Genomic DNA, 20,086 nt, shown 5'->3' with positions numbered 1-20,086 from the left:
GTGAAGGTGCAGAAGATGCTGGTCAGGATGAGAGCTATAAGAAGTTGGAGTGCTCTGTCTGGAGTGTCAGAGGCTGAGGGGGTGACCTAATCAAAGTATATAAAATTATGAGAGGCAGAGGCAGGGTAGATATCCAGAGTTTTTTTTCCAGGATGGAAATGTTTAAAACTGGAGGCCATAAATTTAAGCTGTGAGGGGAGTAGCAAGTATTTTTTTTACAGAGAGAGTGGTAGGAGACTGGAACTCACTGCCAGGGGAGACAGTGGAAACAGGTACAATGGCAATATTAAAGAGGCATACAGCTGTGAAGGGAACTGAGAGATAAGGGCACCTGCAGGCAGAGGTGCGTTTTAAATTTCATCATGGTCAGAATACCTTGTGGGATAAAGGACCTGTTCCTTTGTTCTAGTGTTCTATGTTCCAGATCAAAATGCTTTCATTTTCAACCTGAAATGTTAAATTTGATTTCAGTTTTCCAGAAATTTATTATGAACTACATTCATGTATAAATGAATTGAAAACAATATGAATGAAATTAAATCTTAAAAATACCAATCTTCACCTCAAAATGAGTTTGGCAAGCCCATTCAAATGATTGAGGCCACTTTAGTTACGGCCGCCATTGCTTTTATAAAGGTGAAGAGACTGACATTGCAAAGGTGGAAGTCGCCCCTAGGTCAGTGGAGTGTTCAGTCATGGAGAGGGACGGAGATCTGCTGGATTCTGACTCCAGCACATTCTGTACTCGAGCATAGGGCAGAGGTTTGGACAGTGCAGGACATAACTTGCTGCCAACAGGGTTTCCCTAGAACCACCAGGCAGACAAAAACACAATTCATCCCTTTATATTTTCACAGTAAATGATACGTATACCATATTTTTTTATTTGTGCTGAACATTCTTCATGTAATCTTTCTTTGTGAAAGCCAATTTTATTTTGCAATGTAAAATACTGTTTGAAAGTCTCTGTTAGCTCCTTTTAACTGTCCAGCAAATAAAATAGATGAAAAGTTAATATTTGGCTGTTAGATTCCTTCCCCTTCGATGCTGTCAATCCATGGCAGGTTTCTTACAGTTTTTCTCACTGAAAATCAGACTATATACTGTATGTGTTTTTTTTATAATTGGGGGAAATTTCGCTGTTTTAATTGAATAAACCCAGTTATGATGTTGTAGGATTTTTTTCAAGTGTTTTGGGAACTGAACAATCTGTTCTTTATTCAGAGAAACTGTAAATTAATCATCAACTCCCCAGCATGTCTTTCCGTGTATGCCTCAACACTATCTCATGTTTTCTGCATTTCCTGACTTAATATAATGCTCCCTACTGAAAATTATATTTATCTGGACATCAAATGAAAATGGAATGTGTTGAGCAATAGTCACTTAATCTACAATCCCTTCATCTTCCAAACCATATTACTTTAATAGCTGAGCTCTGTGAAAAATGCCACCTTTGATGCAGGTACCCATAGCACTGCAGCCTAGCATTTGGACTTGGGTCGAGGTGTGCTGCTTTGGAATTCGATCCACACGTTTTGCCTCACTGGCACGAATTGCTTCATATATTAGCTAAAAATTATTGCAGATGAAAGATTTTATAGTTTATATTTATGGGCTTACTTTGCTTTTAAGGTAAAGCCTTATAAATCAAGATTTCATGTTCTGAAATCTTGTTCTTCAATATTTAATGTCTTTGGCAAAATGGAATTTGTGTGGGATTTGAATTAATAATACTGCTACTCTGCTAAGGGAAATAGACCCAGTGATTTCCAATTGTACATAACTTACCAGAAGTAGAACCTCTAAAATATCATCCTGTGGTATCTCTTTGCATATGTGTTGCTCCATTAATTTGTTCCTTTATTTTTTAAAAATGCTGACTGCTTAAAGAAATAAAGTATTAGAAACCGATGTTTAAATTAGATCTACAAACATGTAGAAAACCCACACACAGACAAAGTTTATAGCAGCCGTTTTCTAGAGACACAGGAAATCAGTAGAAATATTCTTTCTAGAACACTTGGATACGATCCATTTTGTACAAACCTTTCAGTGTTGTAACACATTTCTGACTTCCAAAAGCCCTGACCAGTTATGCAAACAGTAAGGAAAATATGTGAAAATATGTTCTTAATATTAACACCTGGAGGTGTGGGCAATGATGATGTAAAGCTTCCCAGAGGGACTTGGGAACCCAGGATAATAAGCAGAAGATTTTATTGACTCTGTTAAAACAAACACTTGAATCAGTGCCATGGACCTTGCTTTGAATTCAGCTTGCAGCATACACTTTTAATTAGTAATATATTTGCGTTGTTTAGCATGCAAAGAAGGAAAGTTGATACTTGTACCGTTGCATTATAATTTTATGGAAGTTTTGCATGATTTGTTTACCTATCATTCCACTCTGTTTTGCCACTAGGCAACAGTGAAAGAAGGGTGTCTTTTTTGTTGTTAATTAATTGACTGTGGATTTGTAGATAAGGAATTGAGAACCAGAATAAACTGCAGGTGAATTGTGATATGTTGACTAGTTTCAATCAACTTTTGAAAAATAATCAAGATTTTGAATTTGATTATTTCAGAGATCTATAAAAAGGATGTAAATTTTCATTCCCAAGCTTAGTGTTCTTAATTCAAGAAGTATTTTTACATAATTTATCTTATTATTTATAATTAGCAGCAAAGGTGTTGAGTTCCTGAGCATTGGGTTCTCTGAAATACAAGCTGGGGAGCAAGGGGTACAAAATGAAAGAACAATGAATGTTTACCATTTGGAACCCGACTGGATAACATAATGCAATAATGTCCTTCAGACCCCATTATTATTGTAATTTGTTGCACCAATTTTTTTTATACTTTGATTTTTAGCTATTAGTTCTATAAAACAAAGTCAAAGTAAATTTATTATCAAAGTACATATATATCACCCAGTACTACCATGAGATTAATTTTCTTGCAGACATTCATGGTAAATACAAAGAAATGCAATAGAATCGATGAAGAACTACATATAAAGACGAGCAAACAACCAATGTGCAAAAGACAACAAATCGTGCAACTGCAAAAGAAAAATAAAATAAATAATATTGAGAGCATGAGTTATAGAATCAGTTCAGTGTTGGGGAAAGTGAAGCAATCCTCTCTGGTTCAGGAGCCTGATGGCTGAGGGATAATCACTATTCCTGAACCTGGTGGTGTGGGGCATAAGACTCTTGCACCTCCTTCCCGATGGAAGCAATCAAAGGAGAACGTGGCCTGGTTAGTGGGTGGGAGGGTGCTTGATGAAGGATGAGCTTTCCTGCAGCAGCACTCCTTATAGATTTGCTCAATGATAGGGAGGGCTTCACCTGTGATGGACTAGGCTATATCCACTACTTATAGGTATTTCCATTCAAGGGCATTGCTGTTTCCATACCAGGTCATGATGCAACCAGTCAGTGTAATCTCCAGGAGAAATATAACAACTTGAGTACCAATCTGTTAGAATTGAACATAGAAAACCTACAGCACAATGCTGTACTTACAACATGTACTTACTTACTTCAGAGATTTCCTAGGGTTACCCATAGCCCTCTATTTTTCTAAGTTCCATGTACCTATCCAGGAGTCTCTTAAAAGGCCCTATAGTATCTACCTCCACCACCGTTGCCAGGTACCACACACCATTCCACGCACTCAACAGTCCCTGCGTTTATAAAAAAAATAAAATAAAAATAAAAATTATCCCTGACATCTCCTCTGTACCTGATTCCGAGCACCTTAAAAATGTGCCCTTTCCTGTTAGCCATTTCAGCTCTGGGAAAAAGCCTCTGGCAATCCACATGATCAATGCCTCTCATCATCTTATACACCTCTATCAGGTCACCTCTCATCCTGTGCCACTCCAAGGAGAAAAGGCTGAGGTCACTCAACCTATTCTCATAAGGCATGCTCCCCAATCCAGGCAACATCCTTGTAAATCTCTTTTGCATCCTTCCTATAGTTTCCACATCCTTCCTGTAGTGAGGTGACCAGAACTGAGCACAGTACTCCAAGTGGGGTCTGACCATGGTCCTATATAGCTGTAACAGTACCTCTTGGCTCTTGAATTCAATCCCATGTTTGATTAAAGCCAATGCACCTTATGTCTTCTTAACCACAGAGTCAACCTGTGCAGCAGCTTTGAGTGCCCTATGAACTCGGACCCGAAGATCCCTCTGATCCTCCACACTGCCAAGAGTCTTACCCTTAATACTATGTTCTGTCATCATATCTGACCTACCAAAATGAACCACCTCACACTTATCTGGGTTGAACTCCATCTGCCACTTTTCAGCCCAGTTTTGCATCCTATCAATGTCCCGCTGTAACCTCTGACAGCCCTCCACACTATCCACAACACCTCCAACCTTTGTGTCATCAGCAAATTTACTAACCCATCCCCCTACTTCCTCATCCAGGTCATTTATAAAAATCACGAAGAGAAGGGGTCCCAGAACAGATCCCTGAGGTCACTGACCTCCATGCAGAATATGACCAATCTGCAACCAGTCTTTGCCTTCTGTGAGCAAGCCAATTCTAGATTCACAAAACAATGTCCCCTTGGATCCCATCCCTCCTTACTTCCTCAATAAGCCTTGCATGGAGTACCTTATCAAATGCCTTGCTGAAATCCATATACACTACATCTACTGCTCTACTTTCATTAATATGGTTTGCCACCTCCTCAAAAAAATTCAATCAGCCATGCTGACTATTCCTAATCATATTATGCCTCTCCAAATGTTCATTAATCCTGCCTCTCAGGATCTTTTCCATCAACTTACCAACCACTGAAGTAAGACTCACTGGTCTGTAATTTCCTGGGCTATCTCAACTTCCTTTCTTGAATAAGGGAACAATATACACAATCCTCAATTCCTCCGGAACCTTTCCCATCCTCATTGATGATGCAAAGATCATTGCCAGAGGTTCAGCAATCTCCTTCCTTGCTTCCCACAGTAGCCTGAGGTACATCCCATCCGGTCCTGGTGACTTGTCCAACTGGATGCCTTCCAAAAGCTCCAGCACATCCTCTTTCTTAATGTCTATATGCTCAAGCTTTTCAGTCTGCTGTAAGTCATCCCTACAAATGCCAAGATCTTCTTCCATAGTGGATACTGAAGCCGGCGAGCACTGTGAGGGTCATGTTTTTTGACTTCTCCAGTGCGTTCAACACCATCTGCCCTGCTCTGCTGGGTGAGAAGTTGACAGTGATGCAGGTGGATGCTTCCCTGGTGTCATGGATTATTGTTTACCTGACTGGCAGACCACAGTACGTGTGCTTTCAACATTGTGTGTCAGACAGAGTGGTCAGCAGCACTGGGGCTCCACAGGGGACTGTCCTGTCTCCCTTTCTCTTCACCATCTACACCTCGGACTTCAACTACTGCACAGAGTCTTGCCATCTTCAAAAGTTTTCTGATGACTCTGCTGTAGTTGGATGCATCAGCAAGGGAGATGAGGCTGAATACAGGGCTACGGTGGGAAACTTTGTCACATGGTGTGAGCATTATCATTTGCAGTTTAATGTGAAAAAGACTAAGGAGCTGGTGGTGGACCTGAGGAGGGCTAAGGCATTGGTGACCCCTGTTTCCATCTAAGGGGTCAGTGTGGACATGGTGGAGGATTACAAATACCTGGAGATACGAATTGACAATAAGCTGGACTGGTCAAAGAATACTGAGGCTGTCTACAAGAAGGGTCAGAGCCGTCTCTATTTCCTGAGGAGACTGAAGTCCTTTAACATCTGCCGGACGATGCTGAGGATGTTCTACGAGGCTGTGGTGGCCAGTGCTATCACGTTTGCTGTTGTGCGCTGGGGCAGCACGCTGAGGGTAGCAGACACCAACAGAATCAACAAACTCATTCGTAAGGCCGGTGATGTTGTGGGGGTGGAACTGGACTCTCTGACGGTGGTGTCTGAAAAGACGATGCTGTCCAAGTTGCATGCCATCTTGGACAATGTCTCCCATCCACTCCATAATGTACTGGTTAGGCACAGGAGTACATTCAGCAGAGACTCATTCCACCGAGATGCAACACTGACTGTCATAGGAAGTCATTCCTGCCTGTGGCCATCAAACTTTACAACTCCTCCCTCGGAGTGTCAGATACCCTGAGCCAGTAGGCTGGTCCTGGACTGATTTCCACTTGGCATAATTTACATTATTATTATTTAATTATTTATGGTTTTAATATTGTTATATTTCTACACTATTCTTGGTTGGTGCGACTGTAACGAAACACTATTTCCCTCGGGATCAATAAAGTATGTCTGTCTGTCTGAAGTATTCACTAAGTATCTTTACTATTTCCTCCTGTTCCATACACACTTTTCCACTGTCACACTTGATTGGTCCTATTCTCTCACGTCTTGCCCTCTTGCTCTCTGCATACTTGTAGAATGCTTTGGGGTTTTCCTTAATCCTGTCCGCCAAGGCCTTCTCATGGCCCCTTCTCTTTCTTTTCCAATCTTTTTGTTAAGTTTCAAATTAGTAAACATAACAATGATGTTAATGATACAAAGAGATTGGGATAACATTAGTAATGGTTAATGTGTACAAACACAGATTCCAAGTAACAAATGTAGTTTAGCCTCCCAATCTCTTAGTAACTAACCATGAAAAAGATATTTTATAAAGAGAGAAAAAAAACCCTAAACTTAAAAAAAAAACACAAAGATTGGGCTGCCGTATTTCATCGGCTAAAGTTATAATTTGTCATTAACTCTACTCTTCTATACCTGAGCAAAAAATTACTTAAAAAAAAAAGGATTCAGAAAAGGTCAACTTACATCATATGAAAATACTGAATAAATGGCCTCCAAGTTTCTTCAAATTTAACTGAAGGATCCATAGTACCGCTCCTAATTTTTTCCAAGTTTAAACATGCTATCGTTTGGGAAAACCATTGTAATGTGTTGGGGGATTGGAATCTTTCCATTTAAGTAAAATGGATCTTCTGGCTATTAATGTAACAAATGCAATTAAACAACAAGCTGATGAGGATAAATGACTGGCGTCTATCACTGGTAGTCCAAAAATTGCAGTAATAGGATGAGGTTGTAAATCAACATGCAGAACTACTGAAATAATATCAAAAATATATATCCAATATTTTCCTAGGAGAGGGCAAGAACAGAAAATATCTGTCAAGGAAGCTACTTCAGAAGTACATCTATCACAAACAGGATTTATATGGCAGTAAAAACGAGCTAGCTTATCCTTGGACATATGAGCCCTATGAACCACCTTAAATTGTATCAAAGCGTGTCTGGCACACATTGAAGAAGTATTAACTACTTTAAGAATTTTCTCCCTTTTCTCTGTAGATAAAGCTATTTGAAGTTCTCTTTCCCACTCATTCTTAATTTTATCAGAAGTACCTAAGCGTATTTTCATAATTAAATCATAAATAAATTTGATGTGATATCAGAAAGGTAGCTAAATTAGTGTTCAGAAAGTTTCTAAGCTGTAAATATCTGAAAAAGTGTGATCTAGGCAAATTATATTTATTAGACAACTGTTCAAAAGACTTGAAACAATCATCCATGAATAAATCACAAAAACATGTTATTCTCTTTGTTTTCCATAAAAGAAAAGCTTGATCAATTCTAGATGGTAGAAAGAAAAAATTAGGTATAATCGAACTTGACAGGATGTATTTATTCAATCCAAAAAATGTACAAAATTGATACCATATTCGTATTGTATGTTTAATTATTGGATTTATCATTTGTTTATTTAATTTAGTAAGTGCAAAGGGAAGTGCAGCTCCTAAAATAAAAGCCAATGAAAACCCCGGTACAGACTCCCGTCCGAGGTTCATCCATCGTGGACATTGAGTTTCATCCAACTCTTGTGTCCAAAACATTAAATATCAAATATTAATTGCCTAATAATAAAATCTAAGATTCGGCAAAGCCAAACGGCCTTCCTTTTTTTGATTTCTGTATTTACCAATAATCAGAGATCCCCCTTTTTTAGGTTTTTTCGAGGTACTAGACAGGGTTATCCTTTAAGCCCTTTACTATTTGGTATTGCCCTGGAGCCCTTGGCAATCGCTCTTCGTGATTCACCTGATATATTTGGCATTATTTGTGGGAATGGGACACATAAAGTACCACTATATGCAGATGACCTGTTATTATATATCTCTAACCCAGAGAAATCCATTCCTACAGTTGTAACACTACTTGCTCAGTTTAGTAGTTTTTCTGGTTATAATTTGAATCTTAATAAGAGTGTGCTTTTTCCATTAAGTATGCAAGTCCCAATTTATAGACAATCACTATTTAGATTGGTTCTTGATTATTTATTTGGGTGTTAAAATTACCAAGAAGCATAAGGATCTATTTTAAATAATTTTTTTTTTACCCTTAATTGATCATGTTAAACAACTGTTTACTAAATGGTCCCCATTGTCCTTATCTTTGATTGGTCAAATTAATGCTATTAAGATGATTATTTTACCTAAATTTCTGTATCTATTTCAGGTGGTATCAATTTTCATCCCTAAATTTTTTTTGATATTATTAATTCTAAAATTTCTTCATATATATGGCAGAATAGAAATCCCAGGTTAAGTAAGAAATATCTACAGAAATCATGGCCCCTTCTGGCTCTCCTAATTTCATTCTTAAGCTCCTTCCTGGTAGCCTTATAATTTTCTAGGTCTCTAACATTACCTAGTTTTTTGAATTAGAAGGAAAAATGCGGTTTTTCGTTAGAGATAAATTATTAGAAAGCATTTAAAGAACAGATAATGGGAAGTTCTGTTCAAACAATTCCCCAAGAAAAGTGTGAGACCTAAATCTCGGGGCCCTTAAGGTCAAAGGCATGCAGATTAGAATAATTCAATGAATGCAACATTGCTAGATAGTGTATGTTTAATACATCCATAGGTATCGTAGATACTAAAAAATGTGGGGTCAAGTTAAAAGGAAACTGGGAAGAAAAGAGAGGGGCAAGAATATTGATTTATTAAAATCATAGAAAACCAACAGTAGAGGTGTTGAGTAAATACATCAAGATAAAGATAGTGCTTAGAAAAAAGCAAGACCTATTCAAGACCAAATCAGTAAGTATGCACAGAGGCAGAAGACATTTGTATGGATATTTTATGGATAATGAACATTTTATTCTTCACAAAAGAAGGGATGATACAGGCATTGTAGTTTAGGGTTAGAGTTATAAAGTAAAATGTTGGACAAGGTGCACATTGAAACAAGAATTATTCAGGTGTTTACCATCTTGAAAAGTGGACAAGTCACCCATTCCAAAGGAAATATATTCAAGGGTGTTGAAAGAAGGGGAGAAATATATATTAGAGGAGCTGGAAGCAACACACAAAAAATGGTGGAGGAACTCAGCAGGTCAGGCAGCATCTATGGAAAAGAGTACAGTTGACATTTTGGGCCGAGACCCTTCTGCTGGGCTGGAGGAAAAAGATGAGTAGATGTAAAAGGTGGGGGTAGGAAAGAGAGAAACACAAGGTGATAATGAAACCTGAAGGGGAAGGGATGAAGTAAAGTGCTGGGAAGTCCCTCCGACTATTAGAGGAGCTGACCATGCTGCAGTACTGAGGGACTGAACAGCAGATTAATTATAGGATTGGAATTTCCAGTCCCAGTTACATCTGACAGAGTTTTGAAAAGATTAGCACTCAATTCCTTTTTGCATTTTGATGAGCATCAATGATTTAAATGTGAATGCAAGAACTATGTTAAAATGCTTGCAGATAAAGAGACTGTGCAGCTACAGGTGACAAATGGAATGGTTAAGTTGTTGGAAAGGTGGGAACTGGTATTAATTTTAAATATGTGAGGTGATATCTTGTTTCCTATTCCTAAATTTAAGGAAAATCAATAATAGGGAAGGAGAAGGAAATTGAGAGACCTTGGAGATGATGACTGCAGATCCCTGAAGGTCACAAAACATGCAGAGGCAGAAAGAAGAATAGATGTTATTTTTTATTAGCCAAGACATGGAATATATGACCTTGGAGGCTTGGTTCAAACTATGTAATGCACTAACTAGGCTGCAACTAGAGTACTGCATTAATTCTGATTGTTACATTTCAGAAGAGAGTACAGAGGAGATTTAGGAGGATGGTGCCAGGACTGGAAATTTTTAAGTAAGAGGAAAGTTTGAATTGGCTAGCATTATTTGCTTAGAAACCAGAATCTAAAGAGGGATTTAATTGAAATGTGTTATATTGGATGGCACATATAGGAAAGACCCATTTCTGTTAGCATAGGGGTCAGTTAATTTAAGGTAATTGTTTAAAAGGTTAGAGGAACGTTGAGAAGTTTTATTTCACCAGATGTATGATGGATCAGGAACTTGCTGCTTCAAAGATTAGTACAAAGAGAAATTCTTAATATATTCAAACTTTTTAGATATACATTTTATCTCCCTAACTTATATTTCTACATGCTGAGAATTGGGGTACATATCCCTCTATTCCTTGTCTGATCATATGCCTGTCTAAATGCCTTTTGAACTTTGCTAGCATATCTGCTCTGCTCCTTACTTCCTATACACTCACAACTTTGTTGACCAGATTCTGTTCCAGATCCACCTACAAGTTTACAGATAACATCAGCGTAGTGGGCCAAATCTCAAATAACAATGGCTTTGAGTACTGGAAGGAGATAGGAAGCCTATTGGCATCGCGTCATGACAGCAACCTCAATAGCAGCAAAGGAAAAGTGCTGCTTATTCACTTCAGAAAGGGAGTGGTACGCTTGCCTCTGCTTACTGAGGTCAAGGGGGTTGAGATCCTCAAGTTCCAAGGAGAGCACATCGCCAGTGGCACGAACTGGTCCAATTGCATAGACACCACAACCAAGAAAGCATGCCAGTTCCTCTTTCTCCTCAGGAGGCTGAAGAAATTTGGCATGTCCCCTTTGACCCTCTTTTATTTCCATAATGCACGGTAGAAAGCATCCTGTCCAGATGCGTCACAAATTGGTATGGCAACTGATGTGCTCAAGACCACAGGAAACTGCAGAGAATTGTGGACACAACTCAGCACAATATAGAAACCAGCTTTCCCTCCGTGACTCAGCCTACACTTCTCGCTGCCTGGGTAAAGCAACCGACCTCTTCAAGGATCCCAGCCACAAAAGCTTTTCCTTGTATATCATTACGTGTGCACACAATCAGTGGTGGTATCTGGAATGACCTGTCAGGAAAAAGTGGTTGAGACAGGTAAACTAACAACATTCAAAAGAGCTTTGAGTAAGTGCTTGGATAGGAATGGGATGGGGAGGGGCTTTAGAGGGAAATGGGCCAAACATGAGCAAGTGGGCCTAGTTTGGTGAGCAGCATGGATTTGGACTGAGGGGTCTGGTTCCACGTTATAATGCTCTATGACTCTGTGTGACGATAGTAAACCAATACCAGCATTTGGTATTTCCATCCTTGGAAAAAAGACTGACTGCCCCTCATAATTTAATATTCTGCCAGATCACCCTCAGCCTCAGCAAAGAAAACAATCTAAATTTGTCCAGCCTCTCATCACTACTGCTCTAGCATTGAAGGAACCGTCCTGGTGTCCGTCTTCTAAACCTTCTACATCTCTGTAATGCAGCAACCAGAAATGCACTCAATACTCCAAATGTGACCAACAAAAGTTTTATATCACTGCAACATGCCCTACTGATTTTTAAAGTCAGTAGCCCAAACAATGATGGCAAGCATGCCATGTGCTTTCTTTACTAGCTGGTTCATTAAGTATTGCCCTTTTTGTAAGCCTTTTAATTAGTGTATAGGTAACATTCAGTGTCAAATCAGAATGATTACACCACAGTTGTGGCCGATTTCATCAAGATCTGTGTGGATGAGGTGTAACTTTGAGAACATATTGGACATGTCCAAAGCTGTGGATGAACCAGGAGATTCATAGTCTGCTGAGGGCTGGATCTGTGGCCTTCAAGATCGGTAATCCAGAACTATACAAGAAATCGGGTACAACCTTCAGAAGGATATCTTAAGGGGAAAAAAAACAATTCTGATTGAAGCTAGAGATGGAATCATATGTACGCAGGCTCTGGCAGAGTTTGCAGGCCATTACTTATGAGGTGAAACTTAACAATGGCTGTGGCACTTCACTCCCAGATGAGCTCAATGCCTTTTATGCATGCTTTGAAAGGGAGAATAAAACTCCACCTACACAAATCCCTGCAGCATCTGGTGACCCTGTGATCTCTGTCTCGGAGGCTGAACGCAAGCCATCACGCCCTGATGGTAAGGCATTGAAAATCTGTGCCAACCAACTTATGGAAGTTTTCAAGGACAACTTTGATCTCCACCTGCTTTACCAGTCCCCAAGAAGAGCAGATTGAGCTGCCTCAACACTACAGACCAGTGGTGCTCACGTCTACTGTGATGAAGTGCTTTGAAGGGTAGGTCATGGCTAGAATCAACTCCTGCCTTAGTGAAGTCCTGCACTCACTACAATTTGCCTATCGTCAAAATAGGTCTAGAGTGGATGCTATCTCACTGGCTCTGCACTTGGCCCTGGATCACTGGACAATTGTAATACCTAGAGCAAACACGAGGAAATCTGCAGATGCTGGAAGTTCAAGCAACACAGACAGAATTCTGGTGGAACACAGCAGGCCAGGCAGCATCTACAAGGAGAAGCACTGTCGACGTTTCGGGCCGAGACCCTTCGTCAGTAATACCTATATCAGAATGTTGTTTATTAATTACAGCTCAGCTCAGCATTAAACACAATCATACCTTCAATTATAATCAAGAAGCTCCGAAACCTGGTCGACCCTCTGCAATTGGATCCTTTATTTCCTCTGGGGGAGACCACAGTCTATGTGTGAGGATTGGAAATAACATCTCCGTGTTGACAGTCAACACTGGCACACCTCCATGATGCATGCTTAGCCCACGCCTCTACTCTATCTGTGTGACGAGGGACAACTCAAACGCCATCTACACAACACGATGTTCCTACAGAACGGCTATAAGGTAAAGGAAATCAATCAGGCGCTTGAAAGGGCCAATGGATAAACCAGGAAACCCAACAACGAGGAGGACCCTGCCACTACCACCTGTCTTCCCTATATTTCCATGGTTTCTGAAAGGATTGCCAGGATCCTGAAGAAATACTGGATTGTCATCCACAAACCCTTAAGGAAACTCAAATCTCAGCTTTGTAGCTCAAAGATGACCTGGGACTCAAGTCGGCTGGTGTTTACAGGATTTCCTGTGAATGCAGAGCAGTGTAAATGAGCTAGGCAGGACGTGCAGTGGAAACCTGCATCAAGGAGCACAGGAGGTGTATCCGTTTGGGTTACCCGGAGAAATTGGCTGTGTTCTCAATGGTCAGAGGATTGACTTTAGCACAAAACTATGGTGCTGTGCCAATGTTTTTTGGGACCATCTGGAAGAGGAAGCCATTGAAATAAAACTAGAGGAATAGAATTTTAACAAAGACAAAGATCTTGCTCTTCGTAAGGACTGGAATTCGATTGTAAAGAAATTGGGAGAGCAGAAACCCAATTGGATAACCAATCTGGAGGGACAGACAATCCAGGTATAAATACCACCAGACTAGATATGTCCAAGCATCATCACTGATGAAGATGGCGGAGTTTGTCATTGAAGTATCAGTTATAATCGATACCTGTATGGGAGAAGAGTTTATTTGACAGAAATATTGTTGGCAGAATTTCATATGGTGACAAGGAGGCGTACAGGGGCAAGATAGATCAGCTGGTTGTGGTGTTGCAGCAACAACCTTGCACTTAACATCAGTAAGACCAAGGAATTGATTGTGACTTCAGGAAGGGGGAAGTCGAGGGAACACATATCAGTCCTTATTGAGAAATCAGCAGTGGAAAGGGTGAACAGTTTCAAGTTCATGTGTGTCAATATTTCTGAAGATCTATCCTGAGTCCAACATATTGCTTCAGTTACAAAGAAGGCACACTGTGGCTATATTTCATTAGGATTTGGAGGAGACTTGGAATGTTACCAAAGACACTTGCAAAGTTCTACAGATGTACCATGGAGAGCTCTCTAACTGGTTGCTTTACCGTCTGGTGTAGAGGGGCCTTGCACAGGATTAGAAAAAGCGTCAGAAAGTTGTAAACACAGCCAGCTCCATCATGGGCACCAGCCTCCACAGCATCGAGAAAACCTTCAGAAGGCAATGCCTTCACAAAGGTGGCATCCATCATTAAGGACCCCCATCAGCCACGACATGGCCTCTTCTCATTGTGACTATCAAGAAGGAGGTACAGGAGCCTGAAGACACACACTTAATGTTTCAGAAACAGCTTCTTCCCGTCTGCCATCTGATTTCTGAATGGACAATGAACCCATGAACACGACCAAATATTTTCCCACTCTTTTTCACTACTTATTACATTATTTTTTATATATGCTTATTGTAATTTGTAGATTTTTTAAATTATGTATTACAATTTACTTCTGCAACAAAACAACAAATTTCCTGACATATGCCAGTGATATTAAACCTCATTCTGATTCTCATTATAGGTTTAATTGCATTTTTGTTTTATTTGGAGACTTGAAATTACCTTTTCCTTTTTGCTTTGTTTTTGAGATTATGAGTACACACTGGTAGTTAATTTATTATTGTCACCTGTACAGAGATGTGGTGAAAAACATTTGTTTGCATTCATTCCAGAGAGTTAATTTCAAATATTGAAGTAGTACAGGAAAAAAGAATGCAGAGTATAGCCCTTGTAGGGGAAGTGCAGTGCTGGCTGACAAATAAAATGGAAGGGCCATGACGAGGTAGATTTAAAAATCAAAGGTGATCTTTATTATATAGAAGCCCCATTCTAGAGTCTTGCAACAGCAGGATCGAATCTATTCTTGAGCCTGGCGGTACTTATTCTCAGGCTTTTGCATCTTTTGCGTGATCGGCAAGGGGAGAAGAGAGAATGCCAAGGGTGAGAGGCGTCCTTATTATATTGGCTGCTTTCTTGAAGCTGCGCAAGATATGGTCAGGGTCAATAAAGGGAAGCTGGTTTTTTGTGATAGCTTGGGCTGTATTCACAACTCCGTAATTTTTTTGTGGTCTTGGTCAGAGCAGTTGCTGTACCAAGCTGTAATGCATCTGGATAGGATGCTTTCTGTGACTCCTCTGTTAATATCAGTGAGCTTCATCAGGGATATAATAATAACTTTTATTTATAGAGCACTCTCCATACAGATGATGTGGTGCGAAGTGCTTTACAATGGGATAGAAGTACAAACATGAAAATAAAGTAAAACATAAAAAGGAACATGAAAATAAAAGACAGTAAGATCTTAAAAGCAAAGTTAAATCAATAAGTTTTGAGCTGGCGTTTTAAGGAGTCAACTGAGTCTGCATCCCTTTCAGTTTTAGGTATTGAATTCCATAGTTTATGAGCATAGTTCAGAATAGTTGACCTTCCAATTATCTTTTCAGGGAGATTGTTTAAATTTAAGAGACTGGCAAAAGAAGACCTGAGAGCTCGAGGATTATAAAACGAAAATAATTCTGTGATGTACTCCTGTCCCAGACCATTACGAGTTTTAAAAATTTTAAGGCAACATTAAAATCAATTCTAGAAGATACAGGAAGTCAGTGCAGAGTAGCTGGTATGGGAGTGATATGTTCCTTCATTTTGGTTTTGGTTTAAAGTCTAGCAGCAATGTTCTGAACGCGTTGAAGTCTTTGGAAGACCAGTAAGATGTGCATTTCAGTAATCCAGTCTATTCAATATAAAGGCATGAATTAGTTTCTCAGCATCATGATATGACAGAAACAGATGTGCCTTTGCAATACTACTTAAGTGTAGGAAAGCCGCTCTGATCACTTTTTTATAAGAGATTAAAATTCACATCTAAATCACTGTTAAAACCCAGGCTAATGTCTTCCAATTTATGATATGCTAAATTTTCTTGGCATTCTCAGGAGGTAGAGAGTTTGGTATACTTTCTTGCCCATAGCAGTATACGCTTGGACCAGGACAAATTGTTGGTGATTTTCACACCTGGGAACTTGAAGCTTTCAGCCATCTCTACCTCAGCACCATTGTTATAGAAAAGGTCGCATGCTCTGCCTCACTTTCTGAAGCTATAAGGATCAAATCTTGTGTTTTGCTGACCATGCCACAAGGTTGTTTATTTCTCTCCTATACTCTGTTGTTTGAGATCTGGTCCGCTACAGTGGTGACATCTGCAGATGGAGTTACAGCAGAATCTGACCACACAGTAGTGAGTGTACAGGAAGTAAAGTCAGGGGCTGAAGACACAGCCTTGCTGCTTCAACTACTATTGACATAATCGTGTAGGAGATGTTGTTGCCTATCCTTACTGATGATGTTCTATTGGTCGGGAAGTCAAGGATCTGATTGGGTGGGGAGATGCTGGGGGGTAGAGTCTAGGACGTGTGTTAGAAATGAGTTTGTTTGGAATTATGGCATTGAAGTGGGAGCTATTTTTAATTAAAAAAGAGCAAATGAAGGGTATTTTGCCATATAAATTCTGATAACTGAGTTAGCAACAGTTACTTTAAGCGCATTTTCACAGAGCAAACAACCTGTTTACTGTAAACGCATCACTGCTGTCAAATCACTCCTACAGTCTGTGAGTATTGGTGGTTCCAAAGAAGGGATCTTACCTTAGGTAAACAATGATTGCTTACACATTAAAAATTAGCTTTTAAACACTGTTACCAAGATTCCAATGAAACTTCACCCCAGCAAGAAATAGTGTTTCCAGAAAAGAAACTAGTGGAGGAGAGAAGTTTATTTCTTTATGTTTGAAGAACAACTATTTATGACGTATCTTGTTATTCTGGCAAGTGGTTCAGAATTCAAAACTTTGCTTTTTTTGCAGGACGAAGACCTTCAAGAAATGATCAAATCTGCAGAGCTGATTGAAGCACAGAGTTCGCACCTCTTTGACAAAGTTCTAGTTAATGATGATCTTTCAGTTGCCTTCAAAGAGCTGAAAGCTACCTTGGATGATCTGGAGACAAAACCTTTCTGGATTCCAGTCAACTGGTTACATTCATAAAATCATGAAAGGGAGTCATAATAATAGACGTTGAATGGAAGTCTGGTATTACTGATAGCCATTTCCAAGCAGTGGATGGTGCTTTGAAGTAAAACTTTTGCCACTTTGTTTTTGCACTTTTAATGTCCAATAGCAAACCATGTTACTTTTGCTAATCATATGCTTTCATCTACCTGAAATGAGCAGTGCTAAAATATTTTCACTACTTGGGGAATAAATGTAGACACTCTCCAGTTTTACTACTGACGTAGATCGTGACCTTTGAGGTGACAGGGGTTTTATTTTTTAAAACACTGAAATATGTGTATTTTAGTAAATTATGGGTGATATTTGTTTTAAGTGAAAGAATATATAGTTTAGGTTGCTGATAAAGAAAATGCAGTGTATCCAACCAGAAATGGTTCTGTTTTAGCATGTCAGCAGAACTAGAGGAATTCATGTGTGTCTTGTATAATAAAATGGAAACTAGTGAAATACCAAATAAGAGAATTATTTGGAAAATTTGGTGTTTGGCCATATTGACATGTGGTTCTTAAGCATATTTTAAAAGGTGTTGGTTATTAATGTATATGCAAAATCTGGTATTAAATCATGCTGAACATTCCATTTAAATTTACCTCACTAATGTGCTGATAATGCCACCAGCAGTGCACTGTAATTGTATTTTGTTAGGTGAGATGCTTATTGTTTGTAAATTAGGGATTTATTATTACTTAAGAATCTCAGATGAAATGGTTGTATCCTCTTGTCTTTTAATTTTTTTTAAACAATTCTCCTAGAGGTATCCCAGATTAATAAATTACCCATTTTCATTTCTGTGTGGTGATTTTATTGAGATAGGTGTTAATCTTTCAGGTATGCCAAGCAGCTCTATAAATATGTTGCTCAATTGTAATGTGCAATTTAAAGTGAACTTGATGTACTGCAATATGTACAGATATTAAAATCTTGTATTATCTTTATCAGATTTAAGTCAATCTTTTGTGTCTTCTGTCTCTTCTGCACAAGCGTCCACTAAAAAACAGAATACATTTTCATTTAAAGATCTCAGCGTGTTTCTCAGCACCTCACAACTGATTAATTATACTGAAGCACAGATTCAGTTGCTCAACTAGTAGGGCATGCAGTTTATAAACAGCAAGATCCAACAAACAGCAGAGTGATAAATTACCATTAAATCTATAAGTTGAGAGATGAATTTTGGCCAAGACGTTTGGACAAGTTCCTGCTTTTTGAATTTTCCCTCAAGATGTTTTTATTTTAATAATGGACATGTTCACTGTTTAATATCTTGGGAAGTTGGGATCTCTGGAGCTGCACTGCCTCACTTGCGCATGAACCATAACTGTGTGTTCAAGTACTCAAGTGTGGCTTGAATCCATAATCTCTCTGATCAAACTTACTCTAACCAAGCAAAGCTGATATTGTTTGAATATGAGAATTTAGACCATATGGAAAGTTACAGATTTTAACATCCTTTATTGCATACTTTTAAACTGATTCTTTTTTTTTCGATTGATAGGAAAATCTTTGCAGCTGATTACTGGTAATGGCTTGTAGGGATTTAGTCTCAGTTTTAATTTAAGCAAGATTGAATAACTTTTTGGCTTTCAAAACTTTAACTGCTTTGTGCCAGCTGCTTACCTGTTGTAAATCTACAGGAGTTGCAAGTTGGCAGGGGAGCAGCTATGGAATGTCGGGTGGCTACAGACCATTTCCAGTAACGGACGGAAAAATATGGCAAAGGAATCCAAGAGTGCCTAACCTTTACCTATAACAAAAACAAAACAATAGAACACTAGTTGGGTCTTTTCTGTAAGTTCGTCTTTACATTGGTTTAGTCTGGTAAGGGAACTAAGTAAGCACCTAATTAAGATAGCAACCAGCACCTGATAGTATTCTACATGTTTAATTAAGAAGCCCTTTGGCTTTTGGGTGCAATCATTCATCAGTACTCAGAGTTCAGGGGACAGAAAGGATCTCAGTGGGCAAGAGATATTATTTTAGTTGCACATCTGATGTCCTTGTAGCAGAGGGAATGCCTTAATTAGTCTTTGTAAAACCAATTCATTTGAGAGCTGAGTTAAATCTAAACTGCAGCTTGTATTAATGCTGTGCCTTCAGCAAAGTATCCCAAAGTGAAGTTTTTTGAAATAAACTTAACCTTTTAAAACAGAATCAATGAAATTTTATAGTAATGTTATAAGATTAAGTACAAAATAACATTTTCATGAGTTTATACATATGATAAACTTTTATAGATTGTTTTGGCTCTTCATGTACCATATATGAAAAAATGGGATTAGTGTAGTTCCATAGTCCATGCTGACAAAGGTCAGCATGGATATGGTGGGCCAAAGTTCTTGTACAACTCCTATGTATCAGAGGTAAGTAACAGCCAAAATAATATTGCAAAAGTGACATTTAGCAGATCTTATGTTTTCAGTGACATTTTAATAATTTTACTGTTTTAATTTAAAATATATTCTCAATCTAACACTTGCACAACTCTCACTGAAGGACCAAACGTCACTGTCTGTCCTCATGGTAGTTACAGAAGAGAAGAAAGTGATTTTGCAAAACAAAGCTTGCATTTAGAGACCTATTTATAAGCAAAGGAAGAGCTCCAGATCGGTGTTTTCAGGAAGGAGGACTGGAAGCAGGAAACAGCACAAACATTTTTTAAGGGAAAAAAGAGAAACCCGGGAGGCCTGAAAAATGTACTGAGAGAATTGAAGTAATTTGTGAGTTTGTCCTTTTATAAGATTGTAGTTTATAAAGGTTAGCTTGATTTTCAGTTACTCAGTGCTTAAGCATCTTTTGAAGTTTAAATTTCAGTAAAATATCAATATGGATATGGATTTTATCCAGCTAAAAGAAAGGTTGATGGAAAATGTTCACGTGGTATGAATTCTTCTGATCTGAAGTACCAAGTGTTTATCCCAAGATCCAGTTTTAATAGTATATTGAAACTGAAAGCAAGAGAATGAATTCCATGATATTTTAGTGTGGAATGC

The 20,086-nt window shown here is 38.7% G+C and overlaps 1 protein-coding gene across 8 annotated transcripts in view; it reads left to right on the top strand.

Moving 5' to 3' along the window:
- Positions 1–18,036, top strand: part of mpp7a (MAGUK p55 scaffold protein 7a) — a 464,536-nt gene extending 446,500 nt beyond the window's left edge. For all 8 annotated transcript variants that reach the window (XM_073054744.1, XM_073054741.1, XM_073054742.1 and 5 more), the window contains one exon: positions 16,890–18,036. In XM_073054744.1, coding sequence (XP_072910845.1) covers positions 16,890–17,069 — 180 coding nt within the window. In that variant the 3' untranslated portion in view covers positions 17,070–18,036. The remainder of the gene's footprint in view (positions 1–16,889) is intronic.
- The last annotated feature ends 2,050 nt before the right edge of the window (positions 18,037–20,086 follow it).

The sequence above is a fragment of the Hemitrygon akajei genome, chromosome 8 (assembly GCF_048418815.1).
Source record: "Hemitrygon akajei chromosome 8, sHemAka1.3, whole genome shotgun sequence".
Taxonomy (NCBI): domain Eukaryota; kingdom Metazoa; phylum Chordata; class Chondrichthyes; order Myliobatiformes; family Dasyatidae; genus Hemitrygon; species Hemitrygon akajei.
Note: the sequence above shows the minus strand (reverse complement) of the source record. Positions and strands in the feature narration are given on the sequence as shown.